General features: G+C 44.2%; 1 protein-coding gene across 2 annotated transcripts in view; it reads left to right on the forward strand.

Annotated features, from left to right (window-relative positions):
• fn1a (fibronectin 1a) overlaps positions 1–13,713 on the forward strand; it is a 29,175-nt gene that overhangs the window by 13,567 nt on the left and 1,895 nt on the right. The window contains exons 16-46 of one of the 2 annotated variants that reach the window (XM_084361597.1): positions 133–261; positions 493–582; positions 673–867; positions 2,468–2,746; positions 2,939–3,202; positions 3,531–3,625; positions 3,965–4,133; positions 4,269–4,379; positions 4,537–4,728; positions 5,299–5,571; positions 6,049–6,163; positions 6,274–6,350; positions 6,481–6,570; positions 6,725–6,991; positions 7,099–7,215; positions 7,312–7,476; positions 7,601–7,756; positions 7,866–7,979; positions 8,079–8,348; positions 8,462–8,673; positions 8,856–8,943; positions 9,094–9,279; positions 9,424–9,513; positions 9,623–9,814; positions 9,941–10,030; positions 10,989–11,094; positions 11,208–11,427; positions 11,772–11,942; positions 12,045–12,183; positions 12,298–12,465; positions 13,405–13,530. In XM_084361597.1, coding sequence (XP_084217723.1) covers positions 133–261; positions 493–582; positions 673–867; positions 2,468–2,746; positions 2,939–3,202; positions 3,531–3,625; positions 3,965–4,133; positions 4,269–4,379; positions 4,537–4,728; positions 5,299–5,571; positions 6,049–6,163; positions 6,274–6,350; positions 6,481–6,570; positions 6,725–6,991; positions 7,099–7,215; positions 7,312–7,476; positions 7,601–7,756; positions 7,866–7,979; positions 8,079–8,348; positions 8,462–8,673; positions 8,856–8,943; positions 9,094–9,279; positions 9,424–9,513; positions 9,623–9,814; positions 9,941–10,030; positions 10,989–11,094; positions 11,208–11,427; positions 11,772–11,942; positions 12,045–12,183; positions 12,298–12,465; positions 13,405–13,530 — 4,956 coding nt within the window. The remainder of the gene's footprint in view (positions 1–132; positions 262–492; positions 583–672; positions 868–2,467; positions 2,747–2,938; positions 3,203–3,530; positions 3,626–3,964; positions 4,134–4,268; positions 4,380–4,536; positions 4,729–5,298; positions 5,572–6,048; positions 6,164–6,273; positions 6,351–6,480; positions 6,571–6,724; positions 6,992–7,098; positions 7,216–7,311; positions 7,477–7,600; positions 7,757–7,865; positions 7,980–8,078; positions 8,349–8,461; positions 8,674–8,855; positions 8,944–9,093; positions 9,280–9,423; positions 9,514–9,622; positions 9,815–9,940; positions 10,031–10,988; positions 11,095–11,207; positions 11,428–11,771; positions 11,943–12,044; positions 12,184–12,297; positions 12,466–13,404; positions 13,531–13,713) is intronic. The other variant, XM_084361598.1, reaches the window with a different exon arrangement.

Here is a 13,713-nt window from a genome sequence, read left to right on the forward strand (position 1 = left end):
ATCTCAATATTTCCAAAACTCTTGTGATTTAGGGGTGAACTCTCCCTTAAAAAAGCCTTCAGTTAGCTCCTTCAAAATATTCAGATCTATGAAATCAAGTGTGTTAATACAGTTTTTTTCTTTTCCTATCAGACTTGCCCCGTACAACTACCTCAGTGAACATTGCTGAGCTTCTACCTGGGAGGAAGTACACTGTTAACGTCTATGAGGTTACAGATACTGGAGAGGACAACCTCATTCTCACTACGTCACAGACCACTGGTTAGTAGAGACATACACACACACAGTTTCTGTCATTTAATATTACCATCTCTCTCTGATCTTCCTTCACATTCTCATTTAAGGCACAAAAAGTAGAGCTGCTCGACTGAAATACTGCTTTGCAAGCAGTCTAATGAACATGTGCCAGTGACTACAAATCAAGTGATCCTGTAAAAAAAAAGCTGTCATTGTAATTTTCCATCTCACACTCTCGCCCTTTTTCTTCCACAGCACCTGATGCTCCTATTGAGCACGAAGTGGAGGATGTTGGAGATTCTTCCATTGTGATCAGCTGGGACAAACCACTGGCTCCCATCACTGGTACGCTATGACAATATTGTCAATCACAACCAAAATTTTATCACTGTTATGCTGCTATCTTGAACCTCTGCCGTCTCGTCATCTGCGCAGGTTATCGCGTCATCTACACGCCATCAGTAGAGGGTGAAAGCACGGAGCTGAATCTCCCCGACACGGCAACATCTGTGACTCTGAGTGACCTCCGACCTGGGAGGATGTACAACATTAGCATCTACGCTGTGGAGGACAGCCTGGAGAGCGAGCCTATCTTTTTACAGGTCAACACCTCTGGGGACCCGCTGCCAGGTAATCATCAGGTCCTAATCATTTTCATAGTGTCTGGCGCTTTCACAGGGTAGAGATTAATACGCAATGGGAAAGTCTGTCCCTCGTTTCCTTTGGCACCAGGAGTCGGTGTGCAGTGACCAAAGATCTGCATCTCCGGTTATTTCAACCCTTAAATATCATCATTTGATCCTGTGCCCAGCCGCTCTGCTCTGATTCTCCTGAATTTTACTTATTACTGTCGTCATGAGAGCGTCCTCCACAATCAACCTGCAAGTCATCCTGTGGCCTACTTAATGATTTATGTAGACGTCTTCAATTCTCAATACTAGAAGTGAGGAGTTTGCCAGTGGAAAGTGAAGTCATTGAGTTCACAGCTGTTGCACTCTTATTCTGCTCGACTGGAGTTATGTAAAACTTTTCGGGCTGCCAGGTCGAACGTGCTGTTGGGCCAGTTCAGCAGATGCTGGAGTATAGTGTGTGTTTGTGTGATGGAAGAAAGATTTGTGACCTAGTTGAGAGTTTGCTTCTGCCATCTTTAGACAGACAGGAAAAGCCCCTTTTTCTCTGGCAGATGAACGCTATTCCAAATGGACTAAGTCTACACATGAAAAGTGATCTGAGCTGCACTCGCCACTGCATCGGTTGTTTAGTCCTCATGTCAGATGATACATTATCATCAGATACACACTTGAGAGAAGGTTGATGCACAGCCCAGACAGCTCTGTTTACTCATTACTTTACCTAATTAAAGACATTTGTGTGTGTTGTGCCATCCAGTCTGTCCGAAATATGAAGCAGTGTAATGGTTTGGCACTTTGTTTGCACAAATTCTCTTAACCTGGTTGCACACTTGATGTGTTTTGATGATGTGCAACATAAACGCATAAAATTATAGTGTTTGTTTTTGCAAAGGTATTCGATGACGTATCCAAGGCTTTATTTTTAAATGAGGTTTTAAATCTGCTGCGAGATAGAAACACATCCGTGATGTCATGGAATTATCTTGAGATGCATTTAAATTTAATTTCCCCAAACATTACCTTGTTTAGCAGATAATTTCCCATTTTAAAGTCTGTTTTTGAGGTTATAAAAGCCATCAACTTATCTGTCTAACAGCAAAGGACTAAAAGTGTGACTAATATCCTGCAGCATCTTAACAACCTACTCTTATCTGAGCTTGAATTTATTATTGTTGCGAGTAATTCCCTCGTAAATGACCTGTTTCTCCACGCATTCAACTTTATTTCCAACAGCTGCATAAGAGTTATTCCAGTTATTCAATGAGAGAACAGACGTCATTCACAGTTGGAGTTTAGCCTAAATCAGCACTGATATAAATCTTCTCAGAAGCATGTTTCCTGACGCTCGAGACAGGGAAAGACATTAATGCACACATGCATCATGGGTACACATATGCACTGAGGGAGCGGCTTTCTCTGGAATGAATAGGATACCACATGGGGACACGATATCTGCTGTTTAATACATAAACGCTGTGGTTCTGTCGAAGCAATGTTCTTGTGAATCTTCTGGGATTCATTTGAATAATCGTGACCAAATGTTATTCAAAATGAAAAACTTTAATGCTAACTTGTTGATTTTTTTTCCCTTCCCACAGATGAAGTTTCCTCTCCCACAGACCTGCAGTTCTTCGAGATTTCAGATAAAAAAATCGTTCTGACCTGGTCCGGCCCAGCCGGCGACATCTCAGGCTACCGGGTCACCGCCGTCCCCGTTGATGAGTCTGGTACTCCGCAGAGGGAGATGACTCTTCCTGTCATTGAAAACTCCTACATTGAAGTATCACACCTGGAGCCTGGAACGCTTTACCGCTTCAACATTTACAGCATTCACAATGGAGAGGAAAGTTTACCGCTTATTGGAGAGCAAACTACAAGTGAGTATGACGGATGACAATGTGACTAAACAAAAGAATCAGCTGGCAGCTGTGTGGAAAGCAATTTAGATCCTTGTGCTTGGGAAAATGATATGGGATTTAAACATAATGAGTTAAAAAAAATGGCTGTCAGAACCTTAATTCTATAAACTGTTCATATCTAACCATGTTTATCGACGTCTCTCTTTCTAGAGCCCGACGCTCCCACCGATATCCATTTCACCAACGTGACTGAGGACAGTGCTGTGATGATGTGGTTTGCCCCCCGTGCCAAAATCACCGGCTACCGGCTCTTCCTCACCCTCGAGGGCTCGACCCCCAAGCAGCTGCGCCTGCCCTCCCGCCTCACTCAGTACACCCTCCTCAACCTGAAGCCTTACACGGAGTACACTGCCACGCTGCACGCGGAGCAAGATAATACGCTGAGTGAAGGAGAGACGGCTGTGTTTACCACCAGTGAGTGTTTCATGCATGTACAAACGAACGTCAAGCAGCATGTAAACTGTGTATGAGCTGTGTGATCTCGTAATTCAGACTTTGTTTGGTTTATTATTCTGCATAATTGTTCCCACAAGTCTGATTTTCATAAAGGAACATATTGCCAATGATCAGCTCATTTTAATGCCAAAATATTAGTAATGAGTAAATAAATAAATAGATATGAGCCTGAAGAAATCAAGATCGATCATTTAAGATGACTAGAGGATATAATGGATGGTTTGAAAGACATTGTTGAGTGGAAAGATCAAAAACTGATGATATTTTGCTCTGTGTGTGTTTGTAGCCCCACCAATGGGCAACGCTCCTCATTTCAGCACTGATGTGACTGACACCTCCATCGTAATCTCCTGGACTCCAGTTCCACACATTGGATACAAGGTACACTCACTGCAAATACAAAACATATATTATGACCATGTTTCCCATTCTGTCCTTCTCAACAACTGGATTGTGTGATTGCCTTGTATGTATTTCCTTCCGCATGCTTTGGAAAGTCCTTTCCGGTTATTCTTGGTTTAGTGTCGGCCCCATGGAGTTAGATAACAGGGGAACCGCAGGCCTCAGGGATGCTGCACATCTGATTGGTCAGAATATGTCACACCAGAGATGAGAATTTTCTGCCGGCCTCCATGTTCTTGGGAAAACATTGACCTCTGACCTTTACCTCCTGTACCCGCGATCCATGTCTCTCCCTGACTGTGTGCATTCATCTTTCAGCTGACAGTACGACCCAGTCAGGGCGGAGAAGCCCCCAGAGACGTGACCTCTGACTCAGGGAGTATTTACGTTTCCGGCCTGACTCCGGGAGTGGAGTACACCTACAGCGTCCAGCCAGTAATAGACGGCCATGAGCAGGGAACACCAGTCACACGCCGCGTTGTCACACGTAAGAATAAACTAATAAATATTGACTCTTGCACCTTTTGTTCTTGTTTTTTTTTTTACTGTTATTGCTTGCTTTATCTATTAGTCCTATTCATTTCCTCCTCCTCTGACTCGTCTTTTTCTTGTTCGTCTTCAGCTCTGTCTCCTCCCACTGATCTCAACCTGGAGTCTAACCCAGGCACTGGAGAGCTGGTAGTCCAGTGGAACGGGGCCAGTACACCAGGTACACACACACCTTCAGACCAAGGTGTGCATGAAAAACAAGAATTAAGTCACTCTAAACATATTGAAAAGAAAAACTTAATAGTATCCCTCTCTTATGTGTCCTTGTGAGCTGCAGTCTCTTAAGACATTACAAATCTACCTCTTTAAACCTTCCTTCCTTTTTTCTTTCTCCCTCTTAGACATCACTGGCTACAAAGTGACATGCACTCCCACCAATGGGCAGGAAGGAAACAGTGTGGAGGAGTTTGTGGAGGTGGGGCAGAACTCCTGCACCCTGGAGAACCTCAGTCCAGGAGTGGAGTACAACATCAGCGTTGTTACTGTTAAGGATGATATGGAGAGCACTCCCATATCAACTACAATCACACCAGGTGAGTGAGCGGTAAACTAATAATCCTAGGGTTTTTGGGGGGATTTTTGAGACCGATTAGGGAGACGTTCATTATGGCAACAGGTAAGAGCAAGCTGTCATTCACGAAAGCCTCATCTTTAAATTAACATGTTATGTTGAAAGCTAATATGTTAAAATAACACATTAGCTTTCAATATTTAACAGATACTAGCTCTATTCTGTTAGCATTACGGCTCTAACTTAGCCTTGGTACCAGGACCGTTTTGCAGCATTAATGCACACTTTACCCTGTGTATATATTAAGAACTTTCAATGGAGACACTTCATTGAATAGTAGTTGAAACCTCACTAGATGGTAATATATACCAGGAAAGGCAGCCTTGCATTTGCTCTTCCATTGGTGTGATACTGTATGTCGAACATCTCGCCCAACTGGAAGTTGACAATTTCCGTTGCTCACCCTAACCACCTCTTCTGTATTTTGTCTGCTGGTTTCTTTCCACCTTTTCTTCTTGTTTGTTTGGTGTTTCTGTTCTCTCTTCCTTCCACCTCCCCTACACCCCATCTCCTCCAATCTCTCCCTACCCAGACGTCCCAAAGCTGACAGACCTCAGCTTCCAGGACGTGAGCGACACCACCATCAGTCTCAGCTGGTCACCGCTCAACACCACAGCCATCACTGGTTACAGGATCACGGTGGTGGCAGCCGGCGAGAGCGTACCCATCTTCGAGGACATGGTTCTGCCGACGACCGGTCAATATACCGTCTACGGACTGGAGCCTGGTATCGGCTATGACATCAGTGTGACAACTATCACTGAGAATGGCGAGAGCGAGCCCACCACAGTCACACAGCAGACCTGTAAGATCCATCAAACCAAGAAGATTTCTTTTTTAGTTCAGTTATATATAAGAATACTGTCACAGCCATCCTTTAGGTAGATAGAAGATATAATTGTGTCGACTGCGAGGGACTCACAAATCACAATGTGTACTCTGAGTTACATAATGTAATAAGGTTCTTATTAACCCTAAGTCATGGCTCTTCAAAGCAGACCTTTAGGTTGCTGATGTAATTGCAGTGAATGCTGTGTTGTCAGTTTAATAATCCGCTGTGAGTGTGTGTACACGTGGACCATCTGGTTTCAGTTGAGGGGGTTTTATCATACTGAGGCGCATTTTGCCCCCCAATGCACACACTGCTTGTTCTCTCACTTTTAAGATGTCGTAAAACTTCAGACATGGATCACACACACATAAACCAGAGACTCTTCCCTTTGAGAGATGGCAGAGTCATGCCTTTCTTCATTTCTATCTTCTTTTCTTCTCTTTACCATAGCTGTACCGGCCCCCACTGATTTGGCCTTTGGCCAGGTTGGGACAGACAGTTTGGAGGTCACCTGGGTGTCTCCCCGTGTCCCCAACAGTGCTGACATCAACAACTTCCTCGTCAGGTACGAACAAAAACATAAAATGTTCCGACAGCTCAGTATTGTTTATTTCTTGTTCAGATTTTCTCTTGAATGCTGATTTAATTACACACACACGTCTCCTTATTGTTCAGGTATCATCCCATTGACGATGAAGATGACATTACAGAAACCAGCGTAGACGATGGAAGTAACAGAGTGGTGCTCAGGAGTAAGTTATAGCGAAAACAACACACAGACACACAAACAACAACATGGCAAATTCTGTGCTTAGATGTGGAATATGAGATCAGTTTCTTACTTGTTTCTATATTTGAAATTTCCTTTTTCACTGTCCACAGACTTGCTGCCTCACACAGAGTACCTGGTGAGCGTTGTGTGTGTTTATGAGCAGAGAGAGAGCTCCCCCCTTGTGGGCACCAAGAAAACAGGTGAGTCTTACCTCATCTGATTTAACAACAGGAGCCTATCAGTGCAGAAAATGGCAAATGAGCTTCTTCGTCAGGGAAAAGACGATATATATTTCAGTATTTAGCTGACCTGGACCTTCATGCTGCCTTTTCTGTACCTCCCAATCTTCCACAGCTCTGGATTCACCAGTTGGCCTTCGTTTCTCTGAGATCTTTACCAACTCCTTCACCATCCACTGGCTCGCTCCCCAGAGCAAAATTACCGGTTATCGTATCCGCTACCAGATGGCCAGCGGCGGAAGGGCCAAGGACGAGAGGCTGCCCCCATCCAGGAACCACTTCACCCTCACAGGTCTCACCGCTGACACCGAGTATTTGGTGAACATCTTCGCAGTGAGCCGGACAGAGGAGAGCCAGCCGCTCAGTGGGACACAGAAGACGAGTAAGAAATCCTGATTTATATTTGATTCTTTGTCCAGTTTCGCACCATATTATGATCATGTTGTTGATTATAACTTCATTGTCTCCTTCTTTTCATTTTCTCTCCAGTCTCTGACGCTCCCACAGACCTGGAAGTGCTCGACTCCACCCCCACCAGCATCACCGTCCGCTGGGATTCTCCACCTGTCACTGTGCGCTACTACAGGATCACTCATGGAGAGACAGGTAAGCTTTTCCTTCTTTTTCTTTTAGGAGTTGTTACTAGTCTGCAGATTCTTTAAAGGCTGTTTTTTCTAATATTTATGATCTTTCTTTATTCAGGAGGTCACAGTAATCCTAAAGAGTTCACAGTGCCGGGCTCTCAGTCCACTGCCACAATCAAGAACCTGAAGCCTGGTACCGACTACGTCATCACTGTCTATGCTGTGACTGGTAGAGGAGACAGCCCTGCATCCAGCACCCCAATCTATGTCACACACAAGACAAGTAAGCACACACACATGCTCCCAAAGTCAAAACTCAGCCACCTTTTTAGTGATTTTAGCTCCCTTTGGCTCTGTGTTTCCACTCACACCTTTTTCCTCTCCATCTTTCAAACCTCTTCTCTTAGGTGTCGACTCTCCCTCTGATATGGAGGTGATGGATGTGAAAGACAACAGCGTGACAGTGAGGTGGAGCCCTGCTCAGGGCCCGATCAAGGGATACAGGGTGACTGGCGTCCCCAGAAATGGACAGGGGCCATCTTTCACAGAGGTGGTGGCTCCAGGTACGATAGTGTTTAGTCAGTATTTTAAAGCTGGTTTCTCAGTGTAGAAAACTCTTATCTATTTTGTGTTTTTCCTCTGTTTACATATCCTTTTCCATATCTTTTCCAGACCAGACTGAGATCACTTTCTCAGGACTGATGCCCACAGCAGAGTACGTTTTGAGTGTGTACGCTCTTGGACAAGATGGCGAGAGCTCTCCCATGGTTGTGAATGCTTTAACAAGTAAGGATTCACACTTTTCAGAGAGATATGTGAGAAATATTATTCAACAAACTTTCACAAATTCAAAAACAACCGCCTGACTGCTCCCCTTCCCTGTAGATATAGACCATCCCAAGGACCTGACCTTCTCAGACATCGACTCCACCTCACTGCGGATCACCTGGGACAGTCCTGAGGGAATTGTTTCATCCTACCGGGTCTTATATTCAAGTTCGGAGGAGGGTGAGAGAGAGCTGCTTCCTGCTCCCAGAGGCGATGCTGAGTCCACTATTATCTATGGTCTGCAGCCCGGCACTGAGTATACCGTGAAGGTCATCGCTCTGCATGATGGCACATCCAGCACACCACTGGTTGGGACACAAGCTACAGGTATAGAAGAGAAAATTGATAAAAATGACATTTATTGATTTGCGTCTCACTCTGTCAATACCACCAGTACCATCTCCCTCTCACCCTCTTTTTATGCTCTTCCCTCCACACAGCCATCTCACCGCCCACCAACCTCCAGTTCTCCCAGGTCACTCCCACCTCTTTCATTATGCGTTGGTCTGGGCCGGGTCAGGACAACCGACTGACTGGCCTGAAAGGCCTCACGGGCTACCGCGTCGTGGTGAACCCCAAAAACAAGTCCGGTCCTACCAAGGAGATGAACCTGGCCCCAGATGCCTCACAGGCACACATCTCTGGACTCATGGTGAGTGTGCAGTCAGTATAAAATCTCTTAGGTTGCAGAGAAAAATAACTATGTAGGCAGATCCACATGCAGTTAGATTGTAACTGCAGCCATAATAGTTAAGCTCTCTCTGTCTTATGGAGACTGTGCAATACAGCAAGAAACTGAAGTCATTTTTCTCTCTCTTTCTCCATCACCCTCAGATTGCAACTACCTATGAAGTCCAAGTTTATGCCTTGAAAAACTCTCTGACCAGCAGGCCAGTCCAAGCAGAGGTCGACACTCTGGAAAGTGAGTCTGTAACACATAAATATTGAATATCTGACAAGTAAATGCATTGACATGACATCTTAGAGATGGCACTCTTAATCCACTCTTGTTTTTCATTACCAAATATACTCTCCCATCCTCACTTCTCTCTTTTTCCTCATCCAACTCAAGACATCAGCCCCCCTCGTCGCGTACGTATCTCTGACGTGAACGACTCTTCCATCACGCTGACCTGGCGCTCCAAGACAGAAACCATCTCCGGCTTCCTGGTTGAGGCCACACCCACCACCTCCACTACAGGATACATACCCATTCAGAAGAACATCGGCCCTGACCTGCGTTCATACACTATTACAGGTACACAGATGAGAGAGTGTATAAAAATACACAAATATGTATTTAAACCAGCAGCTGTAGGAATAATGGCACACATGTTCCTAGCATTGCTACACAGAGGCACACACAGTCCCTCACTAACCTGTCACTGTTCCTTCACTTCAGGTCTGGAGCCAGGCACCACCTACAAGATCAATATCTATACACTGAAAGGAAACGGACGCAGCGCTCCTTTTACACTCACTGCCACCACAGGTAACCATTAATATCTATCCTACAGCGTCATAATCCAAACATGCTGCTCAAATTAGCATTTAGTTAGCAAATTTCTATGAGTACTTACCTGCTTGCCCGTCTCTTCCAGCCAAACCGTTGGTCATTCCACCCACCAACATCCGCTTCACCTCCCTGAACCCCAACAGCATCTCCTTCACCTGGGAGCCATCACGCAGTCCAGGGGTTACTGGGTACTACGTCACCTATGAGGAGGCCGGAGGTTTGCCGCGAGAACTTATCCCCAGACCCCATGCAGGCCAAAGCTACGCCATTATCAATGGTGAGTGTGGAGTACGAGACTGTGCATACTTACTGTGCACAAACGAAAAGATCATACATGCAAATACGTGGATGGCAAATGACGAGTGTTCATAACTTTTTATGTATTTGTTGTGTTTGGCTGTAGGTCTGAAACCAGGAACTGAGTACGTCATTAAGATTGTCTCCCTGCAGAACGCTTTGAGAAGCACACCTCTGGTGGGCAAAGCCAGAACACGTAAGTACACCCATCATCAATCTGAATGGCCCACGTAAACTTCAGATCTTTAACTCTGAAGGTATTACATGCAGTACTACTGGTGCTGTGGAATAATAAAACTAGCTGCAATTAAGTCTTCCCACAAAAATGTTGATAAAGCCATAAAACCTGACGTTATGGGCTGTTTTGTATTACCCACTCGCAGGAAAAGTGCCAAGAAATAAACTTATTATGTGAAGTAATCACATGTCTCCACTCAAGGATAGAACATTAGTCTACATCGGAAATTTTAAGCCAAAGCGGCACCACTTATTTCTTGTAAAAGTAACAAAACTTAAGTAATAATTCCTGCAGATTGACAATGTCTGTATGTTTGCGAGCTGAGCTCTGCTGCCCTCTGCTGGCTTTCTTCCCTAATAGCCGCTAAAATAGAGTTACAGCATATAGTATATTTATGTTCGTCCATACTAAACACTGATGTTAAGGTGTTGGAAAGCTGTCATGGGGAAATCTACACTTGTGGATTCCCAGGCAGAGGTATCAAAAATCACAAATTGTCTGTTTCCTAATATCACAGCCAGTTGACATTAAGCATACTGTTGAGAGCAAAAGATCTCATTTTGATTGAATTTACCGAAGAGCAACTATACAACCGACTTGATCAAATACAAACTCCACCATACATCAGTCTGTGTCTGCAGCCACAAGCTGTATGGATCCATCAGATGCATTTTTAACTGGAAATTCTTGACTTTTTTTAGGTTTTCCTATTGAAAAGAATAACTTACTCTTCAAAGTTTTCTTTGTGTATTGGATTATTGGAATCGGGCAGGTTAATTGGTTTCCTGTTGTTAAAGGAGAACAGAGGAAACACAACCATCATGAGTTCTTACCTGCTAAATCTAGTGGATCTGTACATTTGCTTTGCCTTGCTTGCTTCTAACAGCTAGCATACGTGCATTTCTTGTCCAATCAGAGCCAGTTACAGATCATCTATTGGTCCCTGAGCTGCCACAGCTTCCTGTTTCTCACCGACCCACCACTGACATCCTGGATGTTCCAGAGTCCTTCAATGACAAGATGTAAGAATCTGCAGAATCAAACTGATATTATCATTTAAGCACAAAATGCTTTTTTTTAAATCCCTTTTTTCTGTCACTGCTTTTTCCTCATTGCTCTGTCTTTTTGTGTCCAGTTTCGACACCAACCACGTTCACTTGGCTGGCACTAGTGGCCAGAGCCAACCAGGCCAGCATGGTCAGCACATCTACACAGAGTACCAGAACCTGGGCCCCAATAACGGTTTTCATGGCCCCTACGGTGGACCCAAAGAAGGACAAAGACCAACTCTCAGAGAACCACTCGTCTATATTCCTGCAGCAGGTCCTGATGGAAACAGAATACCTTTGGTGAAGGTGTGTGAGACTTAAATTATAATACTGCAGTGAAAATATGATATTCATCCTCTCTCATTTAGATTGAGAAGTAACTTAGCTGGTGAATATCTGGAGATAAAAAAGTCATTCATATTGCAATAAATGCTAATTAAATAGATAATTATATATTAAAATATTCAGTTATCTTAATCAGGATACAGCTGGTAACCAACAACATACTCACTCAGCTCTGTGGGGTCGGGTTGGACGTTTCGAAGCCAACTGACTGAACGTTTTATGAACTTGCTGTTTGTTGTGAGATTGTTTTTGAGATTGATTTTATGACCTCTCATTATCTCTATGCTGTATGTTTGATCCTGCAGGTGAGCGATGGTCCTCTGCCAGGTCTTGCGTTTGGGTTCCCCGACAATGAAACTGAGTTGCCTCAAGAAGCACAGACAGTCACAACCATCTCCTGGCAGCCCATTCCTCAGACTTCAGAGTATGAGGTGTCCTGCAACCCTATCACACACCTGGAGGAGATGGGCTTCCAGGTATACACACACACACACACACACACACACACAATCATGCACACACATATTTACTGCTGGAGATGTAAGGACTACTTATTAACTTTCTCGTCTTCCATATAGATGCGTCTTCCTGGCACCTCCAACAGTGCCACACTGATTGGACTGACATCTGGAGCGTCCTATAACGTCTTAGTGGAGGCCATGAGGGGCGGGGCTAAAGAGAAGGTTCTGGATGAAGTCGTGACCGTTGGCAATGCTGGTAAAGTATTCTGCACTAAGTGTCCTGTCTATCATCTGTCATAACAAGTTAAGACGAAGTAAAACAGATGAGTTGGTTTTGTTGTAAACATTTTTTCTTTCTTCCGTCCTTTAGTTCCAGGTGACATCCCCATCACCACCAACAGGGACGTGTGTTACGACACATTCACCCAAACCTACCACGAGGTGGGCTCAGAGTGGGAGCGCATGTCTGAGACAGGCTTCAAGCTGTGGTGTCGCTGCCTGGGGCTGGGCAGCGGGCATTTTAGGTGTGATTCATCCAGTGAGTGGCTTATTAACCCCATCCCAGCATGCTTTGCAAACACACCATGGAATTAGAAATCAAATAATTCTATGTGATTGATTAAAGAGGAATTTATAAGAAATCATCAGAATGATATGTCATAAAGATGATCAGACGTATGTGAAGTACAATACATGAGTACATCTGACATCGTAGACGTTATGAATTCCTTAGCTACAGGTCAAAAGCCATAGAAATGTACAGTTTGTGTTCTATGTGCAGAAGCACTCGGTAATAAAATGGCGACATGGGCAGCCTTGGCAAAAATAACTAGATCATTTACAGCTTTGTGTTCGCAAAGATGATGATTTAATTTGTCTGTAGTCTGCCCATGTTGGTCTCTCTGCTCTGCCTCTTTAAACTATGAGAACATCACAGTATGAGGGCAAGCAGCTGCTAAGCTACGCTAAGCTAACTGATCAGCATCCGTCTCAGTTATTTTGTATTGTCCATACAGCTAACACGACAATACCAGAAACTGAGATCATCATCAAAATCATCCGGGAGAATGTGTATATTCAACTGGGGGACCAGTAAAACACACCTCGGCCTTGTCTAATCTACAGGATGTGATCACATGATGTTTGAAGCACAGATGTATTTTGCATAATGAAGATGTAGGCCTGTTTTTGCACCACTTTAGACACTGTTTCATGCTTGTTTTAGAGAGATTTTGGATGTAGCTGTGAAAAAATGGGTATCATTGAATCATCATCATTACTGTGAATCTTTCTCTGCAGCGTGAAGAGGAAAAGTTAGAATTTTTGTCTCTTGAACTTCTCTCATATATCCACTTCCCTCTCCTTCCTCCACTCTCTCATTCTGCTCCTCCTCATGCATCTCTCCTCTCCTCTCCTCTCCTCCTCCCTTGCTCCTCACTCCCTTTTTTCCTCTCTTCCTTTCTCCGCCCTCCTTCAGAGTGGTGTCATGACAACGGTAATAACTACAGAATCGGTGAGAAGTGGGATCGCCACGCTGAGAACGGTCAGATGATGAGCTGCACCTGCCAGGGCAACGGCAAGGGCGAATTCAAATGTGAACCCCGTAAGTGCAGACTGGCACACGCACAACTAGACACATACACATTCAGACATCATAATCATGTGTAGTTAAGTTTAGTATGTCATGCACCATAAAATAAACTCACACATACATTTAAAAGTATCAGATATCTTAACTTGGTTGTTCTATTACTTGATATTCAATTACCCATGCATGTATGTAATA

Source organism: Pagrus pagrus (assembly GCF_965226575.1).
Source record: "Pagrus pagrus genome assembly, chromosome: 9".
Classification (NCBI taxonomy): Eukaryota; Metazoa; Chordata; class Actinopteri; order Spariformes; family Sparidae; genus Pagrus; species Pagrus pagrus.